The following is a 21,431-nucleotide window of genomic DNA, read 5'->3' as shown; positions in this document are numbered from 1 at the left end:
CGCGCCCGGCCCCTGTACAGTTTCTAATGAACTCTATGGTTGCATTCTTTAAGATAAAGATTTCATGAAGAATTAAAAAAAAAAAAAAAAAGAAACCCCCCACAAACAGGATAATGTCAAGGTTATATACCGGAAGACATTTAGAAATTTATTTCAAATTTTTATCAAAAATACAAAGACGATACAAATTTTCCCAAAGCCTTCAAATTTTACTTAACGCTATTTTGCCCTTTAAGAACACTTTGGAAGTTGGCAGTAATTTAAAATGCGTATGAGGAAAAAAAAATAACACAGACCAAATCCCGGGAGTTTTGTATTTAGCCGTCATCTGGTCAGGCTGTGTGTGTTTTCCGGAAAGCGTTCTGTAGGAACCTGGAGAGCGGACGGAATTGCTCATTTCACGAGCAGCAGTGAGGACCCTTTGCAATCCGAGAGCCCAGACAAATCGCCGCCGGGAGGCTGTTTCCAACGGGAAGAATCTCGATTTGCCGCACGGCGAGTCCAGGACAGGGGAGACCATCGCCGATGGTGGTGTCGGGAGTTCTGACCTCTCAGTGTTCCGGCCACCGAAGAGTCGCCAAAGCCGCCGCTCCCAGCAAGCACAAAACAGTTTCCACGTAGCCACGAGATTAACGGATACGCAAAGAATCCTTTTAGTCATCGTGGTTGTCCAAGGTCGGGGAGCGAGGCGACACGTGGCTGTTCTCTGGCCAGGCTCGGGCCCCAGATTCTCGATTTTGGTTCACGCTGAAGGCGCCAAGCTTCAGTCTAAGCGTCCAACCTCTTCACGGTCGACGAAAACCTCAAAACCATCGGCAGCTACTTTCGGAAGCCGGAGGGTGACAGGAAATGCTTCTCTCACCCGGCGGAGATTCCCCGGCTCCTCCCAGGGTGCCAACAAGTCCCTCCGCTGACGCTCGTGTCACAGGCAGCCTTTTGGTGGCTTCTCGGTGACCCAGGATACTGACCGAGGCCACGTTCTGTCGCTGAGGCCGCACCGCAGTGGGACGGCTTTCCGTGCTCTGGCTTAGCTCCGACTAGCAGGTGACCAGTCTGCCACGGCAATCGCTCGGGTCGGCTCTGTTGTAGTTTTTAAACCTTATTCCGGTAACTCCCTCCCTTCTGGGAAGCCCACCCGCGAAGCAGCAAAGGAACGAAGGGGAAAGACCTAACGGGGCCTCGGAGACCCCACGAGCTACAGAGCTGCCAAGCGGACACAGGAGCGTGAAGCCCCCGAATGTCCAGATTTGCCCGTGCGTGACGTTGTTTGTTTTTGCTTGTCAAGTGCCAAGCCGAGCTCGAGCCACACGCCTGGGTGCCCGCGTGCCTGGCCGTGCAGGGGACATGCTGCTTAGCAGTGAGGGCCCGAGGCTGTCGCTCAGGATGGGGGACGCAGCTGGCGCCTGTGGCCGGGTCCTGGCACTCGTCCTCAGCGGTGACAAGCGGCGGGCCACGAGGCCGAGCCTTTCTCGGCAAGTCCCTGCGGGGCTGAGAGAAGTGAACCGCGCGACCCCGGCCCCAGCCACCCGGCCCCAGGAGAAAGGAAGGACAGGCAGGGGCTCTGCCCACGGGCAGGAAAAGGGGCGGGGAAGGCGTGACGGACGCACACCCAGCCTGACGCTGCCACGTCCAGCCCCCGCGGAGGACGGGCCACATCCACAGGGTCCCCGACTGCCCTGGGCTCCCGCCCCGGCGTGGCGCTCGGGCAGAGGCGCGGGGCGGCCTGGGTCCTGCCGGGCGCGGAGCCGGGCCCGTCTCACTGCAGCTTCTTGGCTGGCACCCGCGTCCGGGCGAGGACGATGGGCACCAGGGCCAGGCAGGCGATGACGATGGCCCACGGGGGCCGGTAGAAGAGCCAGCCGGCGGCCACGGTCAGCAGGGTCAGCGAGGTGGCCACGCAGAAGGCAAAGGCCTTCAGGCCGATGTTGACCAGGTCTCGGAAGACAGGAAACCAGTCCACTGGGAGGGGACAAAGGCCATCAGGCCACCGCGCCTTTCTCCGCTCACTCAGCCCACAGCTGCGGGGCAGGGACGCGGGGCCCAGCGGCCTCCTCTCCGCCCCGGGGAGCCCCCGTCGGGCCAGATGGCGGCACACGGGGCCCCGCCCGGCCGTCCCCGGCCGTCCCCAGCCGTCCCCGCCTACCCAGCGTGTAGAGGATGCGCGTCATGAGGTTCAGCCCCATGAACATGGCCATCCAGCCGGCCGCCCGCAGGCCCCAGGTCTTCACGGAGTTGCTCTTCAGCTCCCTGTGGAACACCTCCTGGGGGACAAGGCGGGACGTCAGACTCCGCTGCCGACGGGGGACCCTCCCACCCGCTCCCCGTCCCCCTGCCGCCAGGCGGAGCCCAGAGCAAGGCCTGAGACGCCTCATCATGGGAGCGTAGGACAGGCCCCTGCAAGGACGGAGGGGGGACCCCGCTGTCCCTCCTCGCTCTGGCCAGGGTGGCGGCAGCAACTCACCTCCGCCGAGAAGTCCCCGTGGTGCAGGAGCAGCAAGGTGTCCCCCGACTTGGTGGAATATGGGACCAGCTGGTCACCCCCGCTGCCGGGCAATCACGGTGACCTGGTCGGGGGCGTGAGCGTTAGAGCCGAGGGGACGATGGGAGGGAAAGCGGGGCCAGGCGAGAGCCACAGGGGGGCAGGGGAGACCCGGTGGCTGCAGGGACAGGGACCTCGGAAACGCGTTTCCAGGCGGGCACGGGGGTGGGGACAGGGGCAGCCCAAGCGTTCCGGACAGTCCAGAGCGTCTGTCCCCAGCGGGCTCAGGCCCTGCCTTGGGGTCCGCCCGGGGAGCCGGGTTACCACGTGGGCCGGGCCCAGGTCGGGGTCGTCGCTGCTGAGTCCGGCGTAGGAAAAGGCCACGCGCAGATCTCCCACCTGCGGGAGGACGGGGAGCGGGGACGGTGGGGCCGGGTCCCTCGTGCCACTGCCCCCGAAGGCCTGTCCCCCTGCGGTCCACCCGGCCATCGGAAGCGGGGTTCGGCGTGCGGGTGTCCCCAGGGACGCGACCCTCGGGGCCCCGACCCGTGCTCCACGCACCTCGGGGTACTTGGGGTTTTCCGAGTGGTAGAAAAAGTCCCCCCGGCGGACGATGTCCACGTGTGGGTCCTCCAGCCTGGACAGGCTCAGGGGCTTGAAGTTGTCGACCTTGTCGATGAGGCCTGAGAGGCGCAGGGGGGTTCGGAGCGATTTCGGCCACCGGCTCCGCCCCTGTGCCCTCGCCCCTCCGAGCCAGGGTGACCACAGCCCCCGGCGTGGCCGTGGCCCTTTGCCCTTTGCCCTTCCAGCTGGGGTTACAGCCACGCACGTCCCGGCCAGGCCCGGCCGGGGTCACCTGGCCTCTGCCCGTCACTGTGGCTGTCTGGGCCCTGAGAGTTCGCTCTCTCCGGCCTCCCCGGGTCAGGCCGGGGGTCCCAGCCCTGGGACGACCGTGGCCGACGGTGACAGCTCCTCTCCTGAAGGGCCTGCGACTTACCGGGCGAGAGGAAAAACCTGCCGATTTGGACAAAGGGGGCCGTTGCCGTGAAGGACTCCACTGCCATGGCGCTGTGAGAGAGGAAGGGAGCCCGTGTCACGGCCACTTCCCCGCTGCCATGCCACGGAGCCACGCCAGGGAGCCATGCTGCGGAGCCACGCCGCCGAGCCACGCCCCTGAGCCACACCCCTGAGCCACGCCGCGGAGCCTCGCCCGAGCCACGCCGCGGAGCCACGCCACGGAGCCACGCCGCTGAGCCACGCTGCAGAGCCACGCCCCTGAGCCACACCCCTGAGCCACGCCGCGGAGCCTCGCCCGAGCCACGCCGCGGAGCCACGCCGCGGAGCCACGCCGCGGAGCCTCGCCCGAGCCACGCCGCGGAGCCACGCCGTGGAGCCACGCCGCTGAGCCACGCTGTGGAGCCATGGAGCCACGCCACGGAGCCACGCCCCTGAGCTCGCGTCCCTCTGCCGAAACCCCGAGGCGGGATCCAGCACTCAAGCAACCGAAAGCCTCCCTCGCCCGTCCTCCCGGCAGGGCCAGCTGCCACCAACGCCCTTCCTGGGCGCCGTCCAGGCAAAGCCCTTTGGGCAGGCGCTTAGCCCCGTCCTCGTGCTGGCGACTTGCTCGAGAGGAGCCTGTTTGGGGCCGGGGACAGCAGGTCCTGATGCCTCAAACCACGGTCCCGTGTTTTCATCTCCCCACGGGGCAGACGAGCTCAGTCGTCCCATTACTCAGATGCGGAAACTGAGGCTGGAGAGCGGCCAGCGCAGTGGGCGCTCAGGCCCGGCCCGGCCCTCACCTGGGGTTTTTGTGGCCGATCTCTCGGTCGAAGTTGTTGCTGTTGACGATGTCCGACCTCCATTCCGTGTCTGCTTGGGCGGAGGGAGCGACTCAGGGACCGCGGTAAGGGAGGCCACATCCGAGCCCAGGGCGCTTGAGGGCCAGGGGGGCGGGGGAGGGAGAGCAGGGCCCTGGGGAGCGGCCCCCGGGACCCAGCGCCACCCGCAGCCCAGGGTCCCCGCTGCTGTGGGGGAGCCCGCGAGGCGCGGTACTCACTGTAGGAAAACCTCGTCTCCTTCTTCACCTGCCCGTCCTCCGTGTACTCCCTGCAGGGAAGCACAGGCCGCCGGGCTCAGCCCACGCGTCCGGCCGGGAGCCGGCCGGGAGCCAGCCGGGAGCCAGCCGGGAGGTCACCTCTGCTCCCTCCAGGGACAGAAGACGGACGTCCCCGCCACCTCCCAGACGGGGGGCTGCCCGGTCCCTCTTTCCTCCCGTGGCAACTTCTCGCTGCATCTCTGCACCCTCCCGATCCCACACCCCTGGCTGCTCGTGGGAGGATGATTCCGTTTTCTCTGGTAGGAGAACTTGATGCTCTGAACCGCACAGGCCTCACGGTGACAGCCACCTGCGTTCCGTCCGCACCTGCCCTCGGGGCCCCGCTCACCTGTGCTCCTCCGTCTCCACCCACTGGTACATCTCCACGAGCCGCCGCAGCTTCACGGCCGGAAGGTGGACCCCGTAGTTGGGGTCCGACAAGAGCTTCGAAAAGAATCAGACAAACCCAAGGAGTTAAGGGTGAGACTCACGTCAGCCCTGCGTGCCCGGCTCGGGGGGCCAGACCGGAAGGGAAATACGATTCTGGGGCTGCTTCACGGGGGCACATTGGGCAGAGCTGCCAGTCACGGGTTCTTGACGCTTAATGCCTGCGACCGTGACCCTTGCAGGACAGGCGTGGGCCGCGTGGCCCGGTGGCATTGTGACCCTCGCAGGACAGGCGTGGGCTGCGTGGCCCAGTGGCATTGTGACCCTCACAGGACAGGTGTGGGCCGCGTGGCCCGGTGGCATTGTGACCCTCACAGGACAGGTGTGGGCCGCGTGGCCTGGTGGCATTGTGACCCTCACAGAACAGGTGTGGGCCGCGTGGCCCGGTGGCATTGTGACCCTCACAGGACAGGTGTGGGCCACGTGGCCCGGTGGCATTGTGCTGACGACAACGGATTAGTTGTTCAAATCACAGGCAGCTCTGGTGACCGGGCGGTCTGGTGGCCGAGCACTGGACGCGCGTGTGCCCTGAGTCCCCCGGGCTCCGCCACCACGGCCAAGCCTACCTTGGACGTCCGCAGGGCGCCGACAATGTGCACCAGCCTCCCCTCGTTCTCCGGAGCCACGCTGTGGATGCTGTCGGGGGACACCACGAGTGACAGCCCTTCGGCCAACGAGGTCGCCGTCTTCAGCGCGCGGCCCTGTGAGCAGAGGGGAGTTGGGGACTCCAAGAGCTCAGGGGTGGCCCGGCACGGTTGTGCTTGTTGCAGACTGTCAGGGGTGGCCCGGCACGGTTGTGCTTGTTGCAGACTGTCCGGGAGCATGGAGACTCATCTCCCCATTTTACCAGCTGGAAAACTGAGGTCTCACAGGTGCAGGCGGGATTGGAACCCACAATTCCTCATTTCCCAGACGGGCTTTGTCCCACCCCCCACCCGGCAGCCTCAGCACTGCCCCCGGGCTGGGACTAGCTGGGGGCTCTGCCTGCCCTGGGCCCTCCCCCCATCTCCTCTGCCTTCTCCTCTGCCCTACTCTCAGGCCCCGTGCTGTACACGGGCTGATGTGAACCAAATCATGTGACGCAGGCCTTGTCCCCCGGCCACAGGGCTTGGCCCAGCTGGGAGACCGAGAGAGCTCCCTGCAGCTTCTGCCAAACTGATTTAGAGAAGAACCGGTTCCTGTTGTCTCCGGGATTGCTAAACTGGATGGACGTGAGCCTGGACTGGCTGGGATCACCTTTGCCACCACAGAGCAAGGGCCTGGCCCAGAAAAACACCGCAGAGAAAACCAGGCGAGAGAGGAAGAAAGAAACGGAGATCTCTGGCGATCCGGCAGGAGCAGCTGGATCCAGCCGTGCCTGAAGCAGGTGTTGCCCCCCTAGCTTTTCAGGTGTGTGAACTGATCCCCTTCCTGTTTACGTCAGTTGTGCGGTGGGTCACAGCAGAATGCCACCCAGTACAGCACCCCGGTTTGTCTGCTGCAAAACCGAGGCCCTGTATTACCACATCGCGCTTCCAGATTCACAGCTTTTGCTGCTGACGCTACGGGGACTCCCGCTCTGCACGGGGGACCCGGACTTCTCACCTCATTGGTGAAAATGATGTAGAAGGAGAGCAGGAAGGTCATGAGCCCCACAAACATCCCGCCCGAGGTCTCGCTCAGCCGCTCCAGGAAGCCTGGCTCGGGGCTGGCTGTAATTCTGACGTGCTCTCTCCTGGGACCCGTGCTGGAATACTAAGGAAAAACAACGCAGATCCAAAAATCAGAATGAGGATTTGTTTTTAAAAAATAAATGGAATTTTGCTATTTATTTATTTATACTGTGTTTCTTTTCAATTTTCATCACATACGGTAAAAATGCCCAGATAGTTAATGTGCAGGTTCATGGGTTTCCACCAGTGTATACCCCATTCGACCAACATCAAGAGCAAGACATAGAACATTCCTGTCCGCCCAGAAAGTTTCTGTGCCCCTTCCCAGGAAGCATGGAGGATCTGTATGTTCATGTACACATGTAACATAGGTGTTATGTGTCATATAAAGACATGCACACACAGATATATATGTTATATATTATGTGAACACATCTATGTACATATATATTGCATATATCATATATTATGGAAAGATGTGTTACATAAAGACATGTACATACACATATGTTGTATGTTATATATTATATAAACATATATATACACATATATAGTATATATGTTATATAGACATGTTATATATTACATAAGCACTTGTATATACGTATATTATGTGTTACATAAAGACACGTTATATAAAAACACGTATATACATGTATAGCATATATATTATACACACATTATTATATAAATACACATATATAGTATATATGTTATATGAAGGTATATATTATATGAAAACGTATATACGCATATTGTTATATGTTATATAAATATATATGTTGTACATGATGTAATGACATGTATATGCATGTTATGTTATATGTCATATAAAGACATGTATATTAATCAACACATGCATACACATATATACTGTATGTTACACAGACACATGTTCTACATTACATAAAGACACATACACATATATTGTATGTTATATATTATGTAAAGACGTTACACATTAGACATGTTTATGTTCTGTATTATACAAAGACGTCACGTATGTTATATATCATATGAACACACCATACGTATACTGTGTGTATCATATACATATTCTCATGTATAAAACGAAGACGGTGACAGCGCTGTCACTACAGGCCCCGTTGTCACCCTGGTTAGGAGCTCTGTTGCCTCCCTGCGCCACCTCCCATCTGCGGATCTTTCTGCCTCGCCCAGCCCGGTGGCTCCCGTCACTGCGTCCCCAGCCACCGGGTGACACGGGCCTGGCAGCAGAGCACCCCCAAATGCACCTACGTTCCTCGGAGAGGAGTCGGGGCCCAAGAGCCCCAAGACGGTCCCCGGCCCCCGGGACTGTGCTACGCGGCCGGGACAGGCTTTTTGTCGTGTCCTAAGTCCCTGCCCCTGCCAGGCAGGGCACTGCGCTGACAGTCTCCCTGCGACTGCAGGAACCGATCCCGTTAGGAAACACCAGCTCGGAGAGGCGAAGGCCACACAGCCACCGGGTGGAGGAGCCCGGATCCGCCCCGGTCGGCCTGTGCCCGGCAGCACGTCCCGGGCTGGGCAGGCGCCTCCCCTGCAGGCCCGGGGGCGACAGGGCCCGGGGGGCGACAGGCTGGGGGGGGGCGACAGGGCCGGGGACGACAAGGCTGGGGCGACAGGGCCGGGGGCTGACAAGGCCTGGCCTGACAAGGCCGGGGCGACAGGCCGGGGGCGACAGGGCCGGGGGCGACAGGCCTGGGGGGGTGGCGACAGGGTCGGGGGGACGACAAGGCCGGGGCGACAGGCCGGGGGCGACAGGGCGGGGCGACAGGCCGGGAAGGGCGTGTCCGGGGCGACAGGGCCAGGGGCGACAGGCCGGGGCGACAGGCCGGGGGCGGCGACAGGCGGGGGGGGGCGACAGGGCCGGCCGCAGGCGGGGGGGGGGGCGACAGGGCCGGGGGCGACAGGCCGGGAAGGGCGTGTCCGGGGCGACAGGGCCGGGGCGACAGGCGGGGGGGGGGCGACAGGGCCGGGGGCGACAGGCCGGGGTGGGACGACAGGCCGGGGGGGGGGCGACAGGGCGGGGGGCGACAGGCCGGGGGCGGCGACAGGCCGGGGGGGGGCGACAGGGCCGGGGGCGACAGGCCGGGGGGGGGGCGACAGGGCGGGGGTACGACAGGCCGGGAAGGGCGTGTCCGCGACCGGCTGCGGCCCTGGCTGCGCCCCAGAGGCGCTTGCCCAGAGGAGGCGACCGCTGGGTCACCGGCCCGTCCGCCGAGCGACAGTTCCCGAGACGGGGTCGCGGAGGCCCGGGAGGGACCCCCGTCAGTCGCCGCCGAGTCCCCACCGGGGGGAGGGGGCCCGGCCGCGGGGCGAGGATGTGCCCTCGCCGTCACCCCGACGCCGTCGCTGCCGGCCCGGCCCGGGTCCTCGCGGCATGTCGCCTCGGTCTGCCCGTCCCCTGGGCCGGGAGCTCTCGGGGCCCGGGGGGACCCGGCCGCGGGGACGGGGACGTCTGGGCGTGGCCCGGCCGACCGGGGGACACTCACATTCGCCGCCATGGCGGGACCGGCTTGCGCTGCCGCCTCGCTCGGTTCGGCCGGCGACCGGGTTGGCGACCGCAGCGCGTCGCCCCCGAGCTCCGAAAGTCCGGGCGGAGCCCCAGACCGGACCGACCGGCAACGCGGCCACCGCCCCGCGGGCCCCTCCGCGCGTCTGCGCGCGCGCGCCGCAAGGCCTCCTGGGAAATGGAGTCCGGGGCCGGGCGCTCTCGTCGCACAGTTTCGACGCGCGCGCTGCCTCCCCGACGCGCCTGCGCGCTGCAGGCCTCTCGCGGAAATGGAGCCGCTACTGGCTGGAGCGGGGCCCCGGGGCGCGCGGGCTGCCGGGAAATGTAGTTTTCGGCTGAGTGCGGCCGGGCAGGCGCGCGGCGGGCAGACCTGAAGGGGGCGGGTCCGCGCGGTCCTCGGAGGTTCCCGCCCGGCTCGAGGAGACGGAGGTCACGGCGGGAAGAAGCCGCCGCCGCCGCCGCCGCTTCCGCGAGGTCTGAGCGCCGGGCCCCGCCATGTCCTACTGCCGGCAGGAAGGTAGGCCGGGCGGTTGCCATGGAGACCGTGCGCCGTCGCCGCCCCGGGGTCGCAGGTCCCTAAACCCGGGCTCGGGGCCGCCCCAAGGTCGCCGGGAGGCCGGAGCCGGCACGCGGGGAGCCGAGTCCCGGGCCCGGGCTGCGGAGGGGCCGCGCCCGCTGCGTCCGGCTCGGAATTCGGAATCCGCCGCTGTTAGTCGTCCGCGTCCTTCTTGCCGCGCCACGTGTCGGCGTCTTGTGTCCTTGAGTGGCTGCTCGTCCCGCGGCGCCGGGCCCGGGACCCCCCCAGCCCGGACCCCGATCCCCGGACCCCCCCAGCCCGGGACCCCCAGCCCGGACCCCCAGCCCGGACCCCGATCCCGGGACCCCCAGCCCGGACCCCCAGCCCGGGACCCCGATCCCGGGACCCCCCAGCCCGGACCCCCAGCCCGGGACCCCGATCCCGGGACCCCCCCAGCCCGGGACCCCCAGCCCGGACCCCCAGCCCGGGACCCCGATCCCGGGACCCCCCCAGCCCGGACCCCGATCCCGGGACCCCCAGCCCGGACCCCGATCCCGGGACCCCGATCCCGGGACCCCCAGCCCGGACCCCGATCCCCGGACCCCCAGCCCGGGACCCCCCAGCCCGGGATCCCCAGCCCGGACCCCGATCCCCGGACCCCCAGCCCGGGACCCCCAGCCCGGACCCCGATCCCGGGACCCCCAGCCCGGACCCCGATCCCGGGACCCCCAGCCCGGACCCCCAGCCCGGACCCCGATCCCGGGACCCCCCCAGCCCGGACCCCTGATCCCGGGACCCCCCAGCCCGGACCCCGATCCTGGGACCCCCAGCCCGGGACCCCCTGATCCCCGGACCCCCCAGCCCGGACCCCGATCCCCGGACCCCCAGCCCGGGACCCCCCAGCCCGGACCCCGATCCCGGGACCCCCCAGCCCGGGACCCCCAGCCCGGGACCCCCAGCCCGGACCCCGATCCCCGGACCCCCCCAGCCCGGACCCCGATCCCGGGACCCCCCAGCCCGGACCCCGATCCCGGGACCCCCCAGCCCGGACCCCCGATCCCGGGACCCCTGATCCCCGGACCCCCAGCCCGGACCCCCAGCCCGGACCCCCCGATCCCCGGACCCCCAATCCGGGACCCCCCGCCCGGGACCCCCAGTCCGGACCCCCCAGCCGGGACCCCCAGCCCGGGACCCCCCGCCCGGACCCCCCGCCCGGGACCCCTGATCCCCGGACCCCCAGCCCGGGACCCCCAGCCCGGGACCCCCCAGCCCGGACCCCCAGCCCGGGACCCCCCAGCCCGGACCCCCCAGCCCGGGACCCCCCGATCCCCGGATCCCCCAGCCCGGGACCCCGATCCCGGGACCCCCCAACCCGAGACCCCGATCCCCGGACCCCCCGCCCGGGACGCCAAGCCCGGGACCCCCGATCCCCAGACCCCCCAGCCCGGGACCCCCCGCCCGGACCCCCCGCCCGGGATGCCAAGCCCGGGACCCCCAGCTCGGGACCCCCAGCCTGTCCCTCAGGACCCTGGTCCTCTTCCTCGCCTGGGTCACAAAACCAGGAGCCTCTCTCTCTAACGAGTGCCGTTAATATTTGTGTCCATCACTCCTGAAGGTGTGACACGGGCAAAAGTCCTCTGCCCTCCCCGCTTCGTTAGGCAGCGGTAGGCCTCTTGTGGGGTTTTTCTTTTTCTTGTTTTTTTTTTCTTTTTTTTGAGACAGAGTCTCACTCTGTCACCCGGGCTAGAGTGCCCTGGCGCCAGCCTCGCTCACAGCAGCCTCAACCTCCCGGGCTCAAGCGATCCTCCTGCCTCAGCCTCCCGAGTAGCTGGGACGACAGGCGTGCGCCACCACGCCCGGCTCATTTTTTTTTATAGATATATTTTAGTTGTGCAGCTAATTTCTTTCTATTTTTAGTAGAGACGGGGTCTCGCTCTTGCTCAGGCTGGTCTCGAACTCCTGACCTCGAGCGATCCTCCCGCCTCGGCCTCCCAGAGTGCTGGGGTGACAGGCGTGAGCCCCCGTGCCCGGCCAGGTCTCTTGTTTTTAATTTCCCTCCTCTGAGTCTCTAGTTTACTTCTTCGTTTAGCAAATAGTCTCTGAGCTTTTGGGCATAGTGAGGCTGTGCAGGTAAACACGACCCTCCTCCTCTTTGAAGACTGAGCGGAGTCACAGGGTTTCTGGGAAGGGTGGTGGCCAGTTCCACCTGTCCCCAAGGCATGGAGCCCTGTCTTTTCCTGGTTCAGAGATTTGTAGTTTGGGGATGAGAGAACATCGAAAGCTCACTCACTTTGAGGCCTTTCTTAGTTTCTGTCTCCTCCATATCACTGTCCCCTAAAAAGTCCCCAACTGTTTGTCTTTCTGCTTGCTGGTCCTTTATGTTTCACGGGGGATTTAGAAAAATGATCCCAAACTCCTTTCCGTCTGAGTGCTTACGAGGTCCAGCCCCGTGTAGCCCTCCAACCGGATCTCTCCCCACGCTTGCGCCGCGCAGCCGCACGGGCCGCTTGGCTATTCCCTCGGCTCCGTGCATCCTGCCTCCAGCTGCTCCTTGGCTGACACTTCATCCCTTACAGTTCAGCCCAAACGTCACCTCCTTGCAGAGGCTTTCCCTGACCCTTTATGTCTTGCATATTTTAAACGTCCTGAAATTACCCTGTTTGGTTTTTGTCGTCTCCTTTCCTGCCTGTCTTTTCTCACTGAGCTGAGAGCATGAGGTGGGCCGTATCCCCGGCATCGAGTACAGGGCTGGGTATACAGTAGGCGCTCAAATTTTTATCACATCCTACGCGTGCCCGCTCGCTGTTCTGAATCGCTGGCCTGTGTAAATTTATTTCTGGGCTTTCAAGTTAAAGTTCTTAGTTTGGGTCAGCCTTGCTCCCTGGCCTCGGGCTCGCCACGCTTGTCCTTGTCGGAGCCACACTGTTCCCTTCCTTCCTTCCCTCTCCCTAAGGTCCAGCCTCCCCTCTCCCCTTCTGTCCGCATTTATGGAGCACATGTGATGTGCGTATAGTAGGGGGCACGGGGACACGGTCCCTGCCCCATCCGTGGCATGGTGGAAGAGACTGGCCTTAAAACCTCACCGAATGGCTGTGTCATTGCAAACTGTGATACGTGATGTGTGGGGACAGCCCAGCAGGTGGCTCTGTGGGGGTCTGATAAGGCTTCCTGGGGCTTCTGTTACCCTTTGAAGTGCCACTTTCTCGAGAAAACCTTTTCCCGTCCTTCTGACCGTGTGAGCAAACACCACCTCTGAGAGCCAGCGTTTGCCTTCCAGGCCCCACCCATATCCGATCCTTCTGGAATGTCTTATCGCCTCCTTCCCTCCCCCGAGTTCTTTGTCAGGGTCCTTGTCCCAGCCTGTGCCTTACTCAATGACCACCACGTAGGTCCCCGTGCAAAGCTGGAGCTGCTCAAGGTTTGCTGAGCCAAACCTGTAATACCCACATTTTTTTTTTTTTTTTTTTTTGGTTTGAGACAGAGTCTCATTGTGTCGCCCGGGCTAGAGCACCGTGGCGTCAGCCTCGCTCACAGCAACCTCAGACTCCTGGGCTCGAGCGATCCTCCTGCCTCAGCCTCCCGAGTAGCTGGGACTACAGGCAGGCGCCACCACGCCCGGCTCATTTTTTCTACTTATATATTTTAGTTGTCCAGGTCATTTCTTTCTATTTTTAGCAGAGACAGGGTCTCGCTCTTGCTCAGGCTGGTCTTGAACTCCTGACCTCGAGCGATCCTCCCGCCTCGGCCTCCCAGAGTGCTGGGGTGACAGGCGTGAGCCCCCGCGCCCGGCCAGGGGTGATAATAATTTATAGGGTCACTATAAGACCGTGACTGCACGCGCCCCGGTTTTCTGGCTCACCAGCCTCCTGTGAGAAGCTCCTCGTAGAAAGTGGGTCTGGCTCCCACTGGGGTGTTTCCCCCGAGGCCTTGGACCTTCTGGCGGCGAGGCCCAGGCGGGGACTCCGGCCCTGAACAAGGTGCTGTGCAGTTTAATCCCGGCTTCCCGGTGCTGGCCCTGCCGACCCGCACCCCTGACCCTACCTGCCAGCCTGTTCTGTTTGTCCTAAAAAAAATAAGGAATTGCAGATGGTTCCAGAAGGTAAAAACATCAGCACTAGGCCCGTGACCTAGAAGGGCTGTTGGCTGTGGGTACTCTCTGACCCTCTGTGTCCTCTTCCTTTCAGAGGCAGGTGCCGGGGCGATTTCCCCAGAGGACGCCTTGGACAGATGCGGGGGCTGCCTCAGTTGGGCGGGCTGCACGCTCGCTTAGTCGGAGTTCTCAGTCTTCCTCTGTCTTTCCTTGCATCCCACACCCTGTGCGTAAACCGCCAACGTGCTAGAAAGCACCCTTTTTCCTCATGTGCCCTTTTTTGTGCCCCGCTCCCCATCCTCCTGCGTGTGAGAGCGGCTTGTGCCGCACAGAGTGGGGTGGGGCTCCGTGGCGGGCACCGGAGCATGCCCGGCCCTTCGTTGTGCAAGTGTCGTCTGGGAGCTGACTGCCGGGAGCTCCCTGGGAGGGCTGGGGAGGAGGGAAGCAGAGCAAGCCGGGGAGGCGCCCACGGGTTGCGGGGTCCTGTGGACAGCCCGAGGGGCACGGGTTTCTGAGAGGGGCTGCCTCCTCGCTCCGTTCTGGGTGGGGGGCTGTTGCTTTCTGGACAGGAACAGGAAAGGACCTGGGGCCTCAGAAGCAGCCGCATTGGCTGGGCCGGGCCGTTCCGGCCCCACCGGGAGAAGGCACAGGGAGGAGGGCGTGCTGTCTTGCTTGTCACTCACAGCCTCGGTGGCGTTTGTGTCCCAGCCGCAGGCCCTCGGGAGCAGTGGCCGCCGGCCCGTCCGCCGGTCGGTGGTGCAGCAGTTTGGTGGCCGTCTCAGTTGCGGGTTTGCAGACGGGCCAGTCCTCGATCTCGGTGTGCGGCGGCTTTGGGTTTAAGGCCGGTCCGGTGCTCCCGAGTGAGACCTTCCTTCCCCTGTTCTCCAAACGCCAGGGAAGGATCGGATCATATTCGTGACCAAAGAAGACCACGAGACGCCAAGCAACGCAGAGCTGGTGGCCGATGACCCCAACGACCCGTACGAGGAGCACGGTGAGTGACATGGGGCATCCCGGGACCCCACGGGCTTGTTCTGGAGGCGGGGAGCCCGGCGAGCCGGGTTCCTTCCCCAGTTTGCTCTGGCGCAGGCGGCCTCTGGGGACCGTCCCTGGGGCAGCGGGTTTGTCGCCCTCAGAGGTGCGGGGGCCGTTCGTGCTCAGTGCTTCCCCGCCGTCCTCTGATGCGGCCAGAACGCAGAGGCCTTGTTTGTCATTTGTGTGACAGTTCTTGAAAAACGTAAGTGCGTCAGTCTTCAGACTGGGCAGCCCGTCCGGCTCCCGCCATTCCCCGTTGTCCCCACGGCCCTCGCTGTGCTTCTGTCGTCTGCAGTATGTCCGCTTGGACCCTGCCGGCGGCCCTGCAGTGCGTGTGTCCTTGCAGCCCCTTCCACCCATGCAAAGATGTCGATAAAACCCAGAGAACTCCGGCACCCAGGTTCTGGGCTGTCAGTCGCCAAATCGCTGAATTACAGCCGACTCCGTAGGCTGCCGGTGTGTCACCTCCCCACCGTCCAGCGCCCGGCGCCGCAGCTGCCACGGTGCTTGGAGTAGCTGAGACGGCGGAATTCCTGGTCCCGGAATCCAAAAACCAGGAGGGTCTCAGAGATCACCTGGTCCAAGGGGAGACCGAGGGCCCAGAAGTAGCAAGGACTCGAGTCACCGCCTGTTTGAAAACGCACAGCGTCTGGGCTGTGTCACACCTTGTGTGGGGATTGTCCTTGTGTCCCTGAAGTGCCAGTCGCTGCCGTGTTCTCTGTGAGCAGCTGTCTCCTTCCCGCTCGCCCGCCCCTGAGAAACGTCAAACCGGGCTCCCGCGGACCTGGCTCGTACTTTGTCAATGATCAACATTTATATTAGTTTGATATAAAATATTATTATTCCTTTTGGACACGGGTCGTGCAGATTTGAACCTCTAGGGGGCAGCACTTGGGACCGTTTTTCCAGCCCAGAATCCTGCGAGTAGGGAGAGGTGGTGAGACGGGGAAGGGCTCCGGGAACCCTGCAGGGCCCGACTTGCACCCCGGGAACCCCGGGAAGGTGTGTGTGAGCCGTGCCTAGTGGCGCCCGCTGCGGGACTGGTCAGAGGAGTCTGAGCTCCCGAGCGCGGCTCAACCCAGGGGGGCTCACGGTGCAGCCGCCGGGGGCCCGGGGCGGTCGGGTCCCCTCTGTTGTCCTCACTTTACACATACGGACCAGAGTGGCAGGCGCGTTGGTCAGGGAGGGTTCCCGAGCGGGAGCTGGGAGGCAGGTTCCACCCGGGACCTTGGACGCCAGGGCAGCGTGCCAGGCCGGGTACCCCCCTGCAGGGAAGCATGAGGCCTCCTTTCGTTGGCGTTTTGCAGGCAGGAGCGTCTGTATGAATCGTGTTCCCATGTCTGTCACACAACTGCCCCCGAAGCCACCCTGAAAGCATTGTAGTGATTGAGACTTTGGCGAGAATTCGGTTGCACCACGTGGCTTCCCACCAGCTTGGCCCTGTGCCACATGTCTCGAACATCTGTCCCCGTCAGCGCACAAGGACCAGCCTCGTCCTTCTTGCCAGTCCCCAGACTCCGCCGGGCTTCCCAGAGCAGCTGCGGGCCGGGAGCGTGAAGCAGGGGGTGGCCGGGTCCCCACTGTCCGTGTGGGGCCGGGAGCGTGAGGCAGGGGGTGGCCGGGTCCCCACTGTCTGTGTGGGGCTGGGAGCATGAGGCAGGGGGTGGCCGGGTCCCCACTGTCCGTGTGGGGTGGGGGCGTGAGGCAGGGGGTGGCCGGGTCCCCACTGTCCGTGTGGGGCGGGGGCGTGAGGCAGGGGGTGGCCGGGTCCCCACTGTCCGTGTGGGGTGGGGAGCGTGAGGCAGGGGGTGGCCGGGTCCCCACTGTGCGTGTGGGGTGGGGGCGTGAGGCAGGGGGTGGCCGGGTCCCCACTGTCCGTGTGGGGTGGGGAGCGTGAGGCAGGGGGTGGCCGGGTCCCCACTGTGCGTGTGGGGTGGGGGCGTGAGGCAGGGGGTGGCCGGGTCCCCACTGTCCGTGTGGGGTGGGGAGCGTGAGGCAGGGGGTGGCCGGGTCCCCACTGTGCGTGTGGGGTGGGGGCGTGAGGCAGGGGGTGGCCGGGTCCCCACTGTCCGTGTGGGGTGGGGGGCGTGAGGCAGGGGGTGGCCGGGTCCCCACTGTCCGTGTGGGGCGGGGGGCGTGAGGCAGGGGGTGGCCGGGTCCCCACTGTCCGTGTGGGGTGGGGAGCATGAGGCAGGGGGTGGCCGGGGTCCCCACTGTCCGTGTGGGGCGGGAGCGTGAGGCAGGGGGTGGCCGGGTCCCCACTGTCCGTGTGGGGTGGGGAGCGTGAGGCAGGGGGTGGCCGGGTCCCCACTGTCCGTGTGGGGCGGGAGCGTGAGGCAGGGGGTGGCCGGGTCCCCACTGTCCGTGTGGGGTGGGGAGCGTGAGGCAGGGGGTGGCCGGGTCCCCACTGTCCGTGTGGGGTGGGGACCGTGAGGCAGGGGGTGGCCGGGTCCCCACTGTCCGTGTGGGGTGGGGACCGTGAGGCAGGGGGTGGGCCGGGTCCCCACTGTCCGTGTGGGGCGGGGGCGTGAGGCAGGGGGTGGCCGGGTCCCCACTGTGCGTGTGGGGCGGGGACGTGAGGCAGGGGGTGGCCGGGTCCCCACTGTGCGTGTGGGGCGGGGACGTGAGGCAGGGGGGTGGCTGGGTCCCCACTGTGCGTGTGGGGTGGGGACCGTGAGGCAGGGGGGTGGCCGGGTCCCCACTGTCCGTGTGGGGTGGGGACCGTGAGGCAGGGGGTGGCCGGGTCCCCACTGTCCGTGTGGGGCGGGAGCGTGAGGCAGGGGGTGGCCGGGTCCCCACTGTCCGTGTGGGGTGGGGACCGTGAGGCAGGGGGTGGCCGGGTCCCCACTGTCCGTGTGGGGCGGGGGCGTGAGGCAGGGGGTGGCCGGGTCCCCACTGTCCGTGTGGGGTGGGGACCGTGAGGCAGGGGGTGGCCGGGTCCCCACTGTCCGTGTGGGGTGGGGACCGTGAGGCAGGGGGTGGCCGGGTCCCCACTGTCTGTGTGGGGCGGGGGCGTGAGGCAGGGGGTGGCCGGGTCCCCACTGTCCGTGTGGGGTGGGGGCGTGAGGCAGGGGGTGGCCGGGTCCCCACTGTCCGTGTGGGGTGGGGGACCGTGAGGCAGGGGGTGGCCGGGTCCCCACTGTCCGTGTGGGGTGGGGACCGTGAGGCAGGGGGTGGCCGGGTCCCCACTGTCTGTGTGGGGCGGGGGCGTGAGGCAGGGGGTGGCCGGGTCCCCACTGTGCGTGTGGGGTGGGGGGTGTGAGGCAGGGGGTGGCCGGGTCCCCACTGTCCGTGTGGGGCGGGGAGCGTGAGGCAGGGGGTGGCCGGGTCCCCACTGTCCGTGTGGGGCGGGAGCGTGAGGCAGGGGGTGGCCGGGTCCCCACTGTCCGTGTGGGGCTGGGAGCGTGAGGCAGGGGGTGGCCGGGTCCCCACTGTCCATGTGGGGTGGGAGCGTGAGGCAGGGGGTGGCCGGGTCCCCACTGTCCATGTGGGGCGGGAGCGTGAGGCAGGGGGTGGCCGGGTCCCCACTGTCCATGTGGGGTGGGAGCGTGAGGCAGGGGGTGGCCGGGTCCCCACTGTCCGTGTGGGGCTGGGAGCGTGAGGCAGGGGGTGGCCGGGTCCCCACTGTGCGTGTGGGTGGGAGCGTGAGGCAGGGGGTGGCCGGGTCCCCACTGTCCCTGTGGGGCGGGGGGTTCCCAGCAGGGTTGGAAGGCCGAGATCAGGACGTCGGCCCTGGAAGCGCCTCTGGCTTCCAGAAAGCTCCTCAGTAAACCGGGCAGACGGTGGCTTCCTGGGACGAGGCGGTTCCCAGCGCTCTGGAGGCGCAGCCTCGCAGCCCTGGGGGGCGCGGGGTACCGACCAGCGCCACGCAGGGACAAACACGCCGATGGCGCCGTTTCCCTTAGCTGGGCCGCGGGACGCCGGCTTCGTCCCGGGCAGCACGAGTGCCCGGTGCCCTGCGCCTCCCGCGGTGGCCCGTGGGCAGCGAGTGCCTCTGGGTGCCCGGGACCCGGGGGGAGCGGCTCTCACCGTGTCCTTGCTCGTCTTCCTGTTCCAGGCTTGATCCTGCCCGACGGAGGCATCAACTGGAACTGCCCGTGCCTCGGGGGCATGGCCAGCGGGCCCTGCGGGGAGCAGTTCAAGTCGGCCTTCTCCTGCTTCCACTACAGCACCGAGGAGCTCAAGGGCTCCGACTGCATAGACCAGTTCCGGGCCATGCAGGAGTGCATGCAGAAGTACCCGGACCTGTATCCGCAGGAGGACGAGGCGGAGCAAGGGGAGGAGAAGCCAGGGGAACGTGTCGAAGGAGCGGCTGCCACTGAAGCCACGGCCACCAAAGACGAGGCGGGGTCACGTCCATGAAGGCCACAGGGCGCCGGGCTCGGGTCCTTCCACTTTAGAACGACTCGGGCCTTTTGCGCCTTGCCGTTTTGTCGCCTTCCCGGAAAGTGTCTCTTCCTCTGTCGTTGCGTGCGGCTCAGTGTGCGAAGTAACCTACTTTGCTGATCAGAGGCCTGGGTCCCTCGCCGTGGACGCTGGCACAGATGGGGTTTGTACGTCTGTGTCCTCCGCCAAGGTGCCAGCGAACGTAGCCGCCGCCGTGGAAGTCCCACGTCGCCCTGAATGTTGCCCCTTTGGAAAAAACGTGCTGAATGTGGCCGGCGTCCAAAAAACCGTTACCCAGAGTGAGTTGATTTAGTCCGATTCGTTCTATACCTTTGAGTGGATTTTACGCCCCTTTGGGTGATAAAATAGAAACAAAACCGTTCTGACCTGGACTGTGTGAGGGGCGCTACGTTCCTGATAACATTTTGGTTTCCGTGTTTGCACTGAGCTCCGGCCGTCCCGATTTTACACGGTGGAGCTTTGGACCCTCCCGCTCGTGGTCCCTTTGTCAGAGAGACAGGCTGGGTTTTGCGGTTCTTGTGATTCCAAACCCCCCGGCTCGGGGGCCTGTGTGCACGCTGGCTCTCAACCCGGTCCCGTGCCAAGTTCTTGAGATGGGGACCTAACCGTCACCAGGGTCGCAGCCAGGAGAGGAATGAATGTGAATGAACTACTCAATTAAAGAGAAACATGATTTCTACCTGATTTTGCATGTGTCCTTCATTTCCACTGATTAAAACTATTTTTGATGGGAAGAAAAAGAAATTGTGAAAAATTAAATTGCAATTTTTCTTCAAAGGTGCTGACTGGTAAACCAGTGTGAGTCTGTCAACGTTTTCTACGTTGAGTTTAAAGCAAGCTCGTGTGTTTTGTGTGCGAGTAAATGCCCTAGTGAGAGCTGGTGTCTTGTCTTGTCTTTGTGCTGTGTCAGGGGCATAGGTTTTGGGTAACCTGGAGCTTGTGCTTAGTCAAGAAAGGGGGGAGCTGGTTCGTCTCTTCCTAATTGCCTGTTTTGGCTTCTAAAAGGTGACCAGTCCCCTGAGCGCTTGTTGAAAAATGGGTATCGTGGGCCCCCAAACCCATTCCCTGCCTGAAGTTTGGGAAGGTGGGCTCTGTTTCCTGCCTGTTTTTTTTTTTTTTTTTTTTTCTGAGACAGAGTCTGGCTCTGTCACCCGGGCTAGAGTGCCGTGGCGTCAGCCTCACTCCCAGCAACCTCAACTCCTCGGCTCAAGCGATCCTCCTGCCTCGGCCTCCCGAGTAGCTGGGACTACAGGCATGCGCCACCACACCCGGCTAATTTTTTCTGTATATATTTTTAGCTGTCCAGCTAATTTCTTTCTATTTTTAGTAGAGACGGGGTCTCGCTCTTGCTCAGGCTGGTCTCGAACTCCTGACCTCGAGCGATCCTCCCGCCTCGGCCTCCCAGAGTGCTGGGGTGACAGGCGTGAGCCACTGTGCCTGCTCCCCCTGAAAAAAATTATTATTTGATATATCGTGTAAGAATCATTTTCGATTTCTATATAAACCAAGGAAACAGTAGCTAAACACAGAGTTCATATTTGGGATAATTAGTAAAGAAAAATTAAATTTCCCTGCCAAATGAAAGGCAAATGGCCCAACTGATCATGGAAATTTCATAAGAATTTACTGAGCCACGTATTACCTTACTGTAATTCTCTAGCCGTGTGTGCATATGTGCGTGCCCACTGGTTGCAAGGTATCTCAGGTTTGCACACTTACGTTTACATCACCAATCGATGTAGTTAAGTGATAAAGTCCTAGTCCATATTATGACAACGTATATAAATATTTGAAAGCACCTTTTAAAATTTCACCATTTTTGCCACTTGTGAATATATAATTCAGTGGAGTGTTGCCTGTGGACCATTTTGAGTTCAGTTTCTCTGTGTGGTCTGATGTCAGGGTACAGTTTCATTCCTGTGCGTGTGCATAGTTGTCTGACATCACTTGTGGAATTTAGGGACCTCAGGGCGTGTGCACAATCAGTTGACCACAGAGGAATGAATTTATATCTGGACCCTCAGTTCAATCTCATTGATCCACATGTGTTCCTTCATGCCACTATCATCCTGTTTTGATTGTTGTTGCTTTGTAGTAAACTTTAAGATTTAAAATTGGAAAGTGTGAACCTCTGAGTTTGTCTTTCTTTTTCAAGGAGGTTTTGGTTAATTGTGTTCCCTTAAAATTCCATTTGAAT

The 21,431-nt window shown here is 63.5% G+C and overlaps 2 protein-coding genes across 2 annotated transcripts; one reads left to right on the top strand and one right to left on the bottom strand.

Annotated features, from left to right (window-relative positions):
- Nucleotides 1–127: 127 nt before the first annotated feature.
- Nucleotides 128–9,322, bottom strand: TMEM43 (transmembrane protein 43). Its single transcript, XM_045534125.1, is given in 13 exon segments — nucleotides 128–1,959; nucleotides 2,144–2,261; nucleotides 2,462–2,539; nucleotides 2,541–2,564; nucleotides 2,804–2,878; nucleotides 3,041–3,162; nucleotides 3,477–3,547; nucleotides 4,279–4,348; nucleotides 4,536–4,585; nucleotides 4,924–5,018; nucleotides 5,588–5,722; nucleotides 6,606–6,755; nucleotides 9,166–9,322. Coding segments are annotated over 13 exon segments (1,203 nt in total). The 5' UTR covers nucleotides 9,178–9,322; the 3' UTR covers nucleotides 128–1,756.
- Nucleotides 9,323–9,580: 258 nt separating this feature from the next.
- Nucleotides 9,581–19,913, top strand: CHCHD4 (coiled-coil-helix-coiled-coil-helix domain containing 4). The gene is made up of 3 exons (XM_045534124.1): nucleotides 9,581–9,702; nucleotides 14,688–14,786; nucleotides 18,885–19,913. Exons 1-3 carry the CDS (start codon nucleotides 9,681–9,683, stop codon nucleotides 19,187–19,189), a joined length of 426 nt encoding a protein of 141 aa, XP_045390080.1. The 5' UTR covers nucleotides 9,581–9,680; the 3' UTR covers nucleotides 19,190–19,913.
- Nucleotides 19,914–21,431: the final 1,518 nt, after the last annotated feature.

The sequence above is a fragment of the Lemur catta genome, chromosome 21 (genome assembly GCF_020740605.2).
Source record: "Lemur catta isolate mLemCat1 chromosome 21, mLemCat1.pri, whole genome shotgun sequence".
Taxonomy (NCBI): domain Eukaryota; kingdom Metazoa; phylum Chordata; class Mammalia; order Primates; family Lemuridae; genus Lemur; species Lemur catta.
Note: the sequence above shows the minus strand (reverse complement) of the source record. Positions and strands in the feature narration are given on the sequence as shown.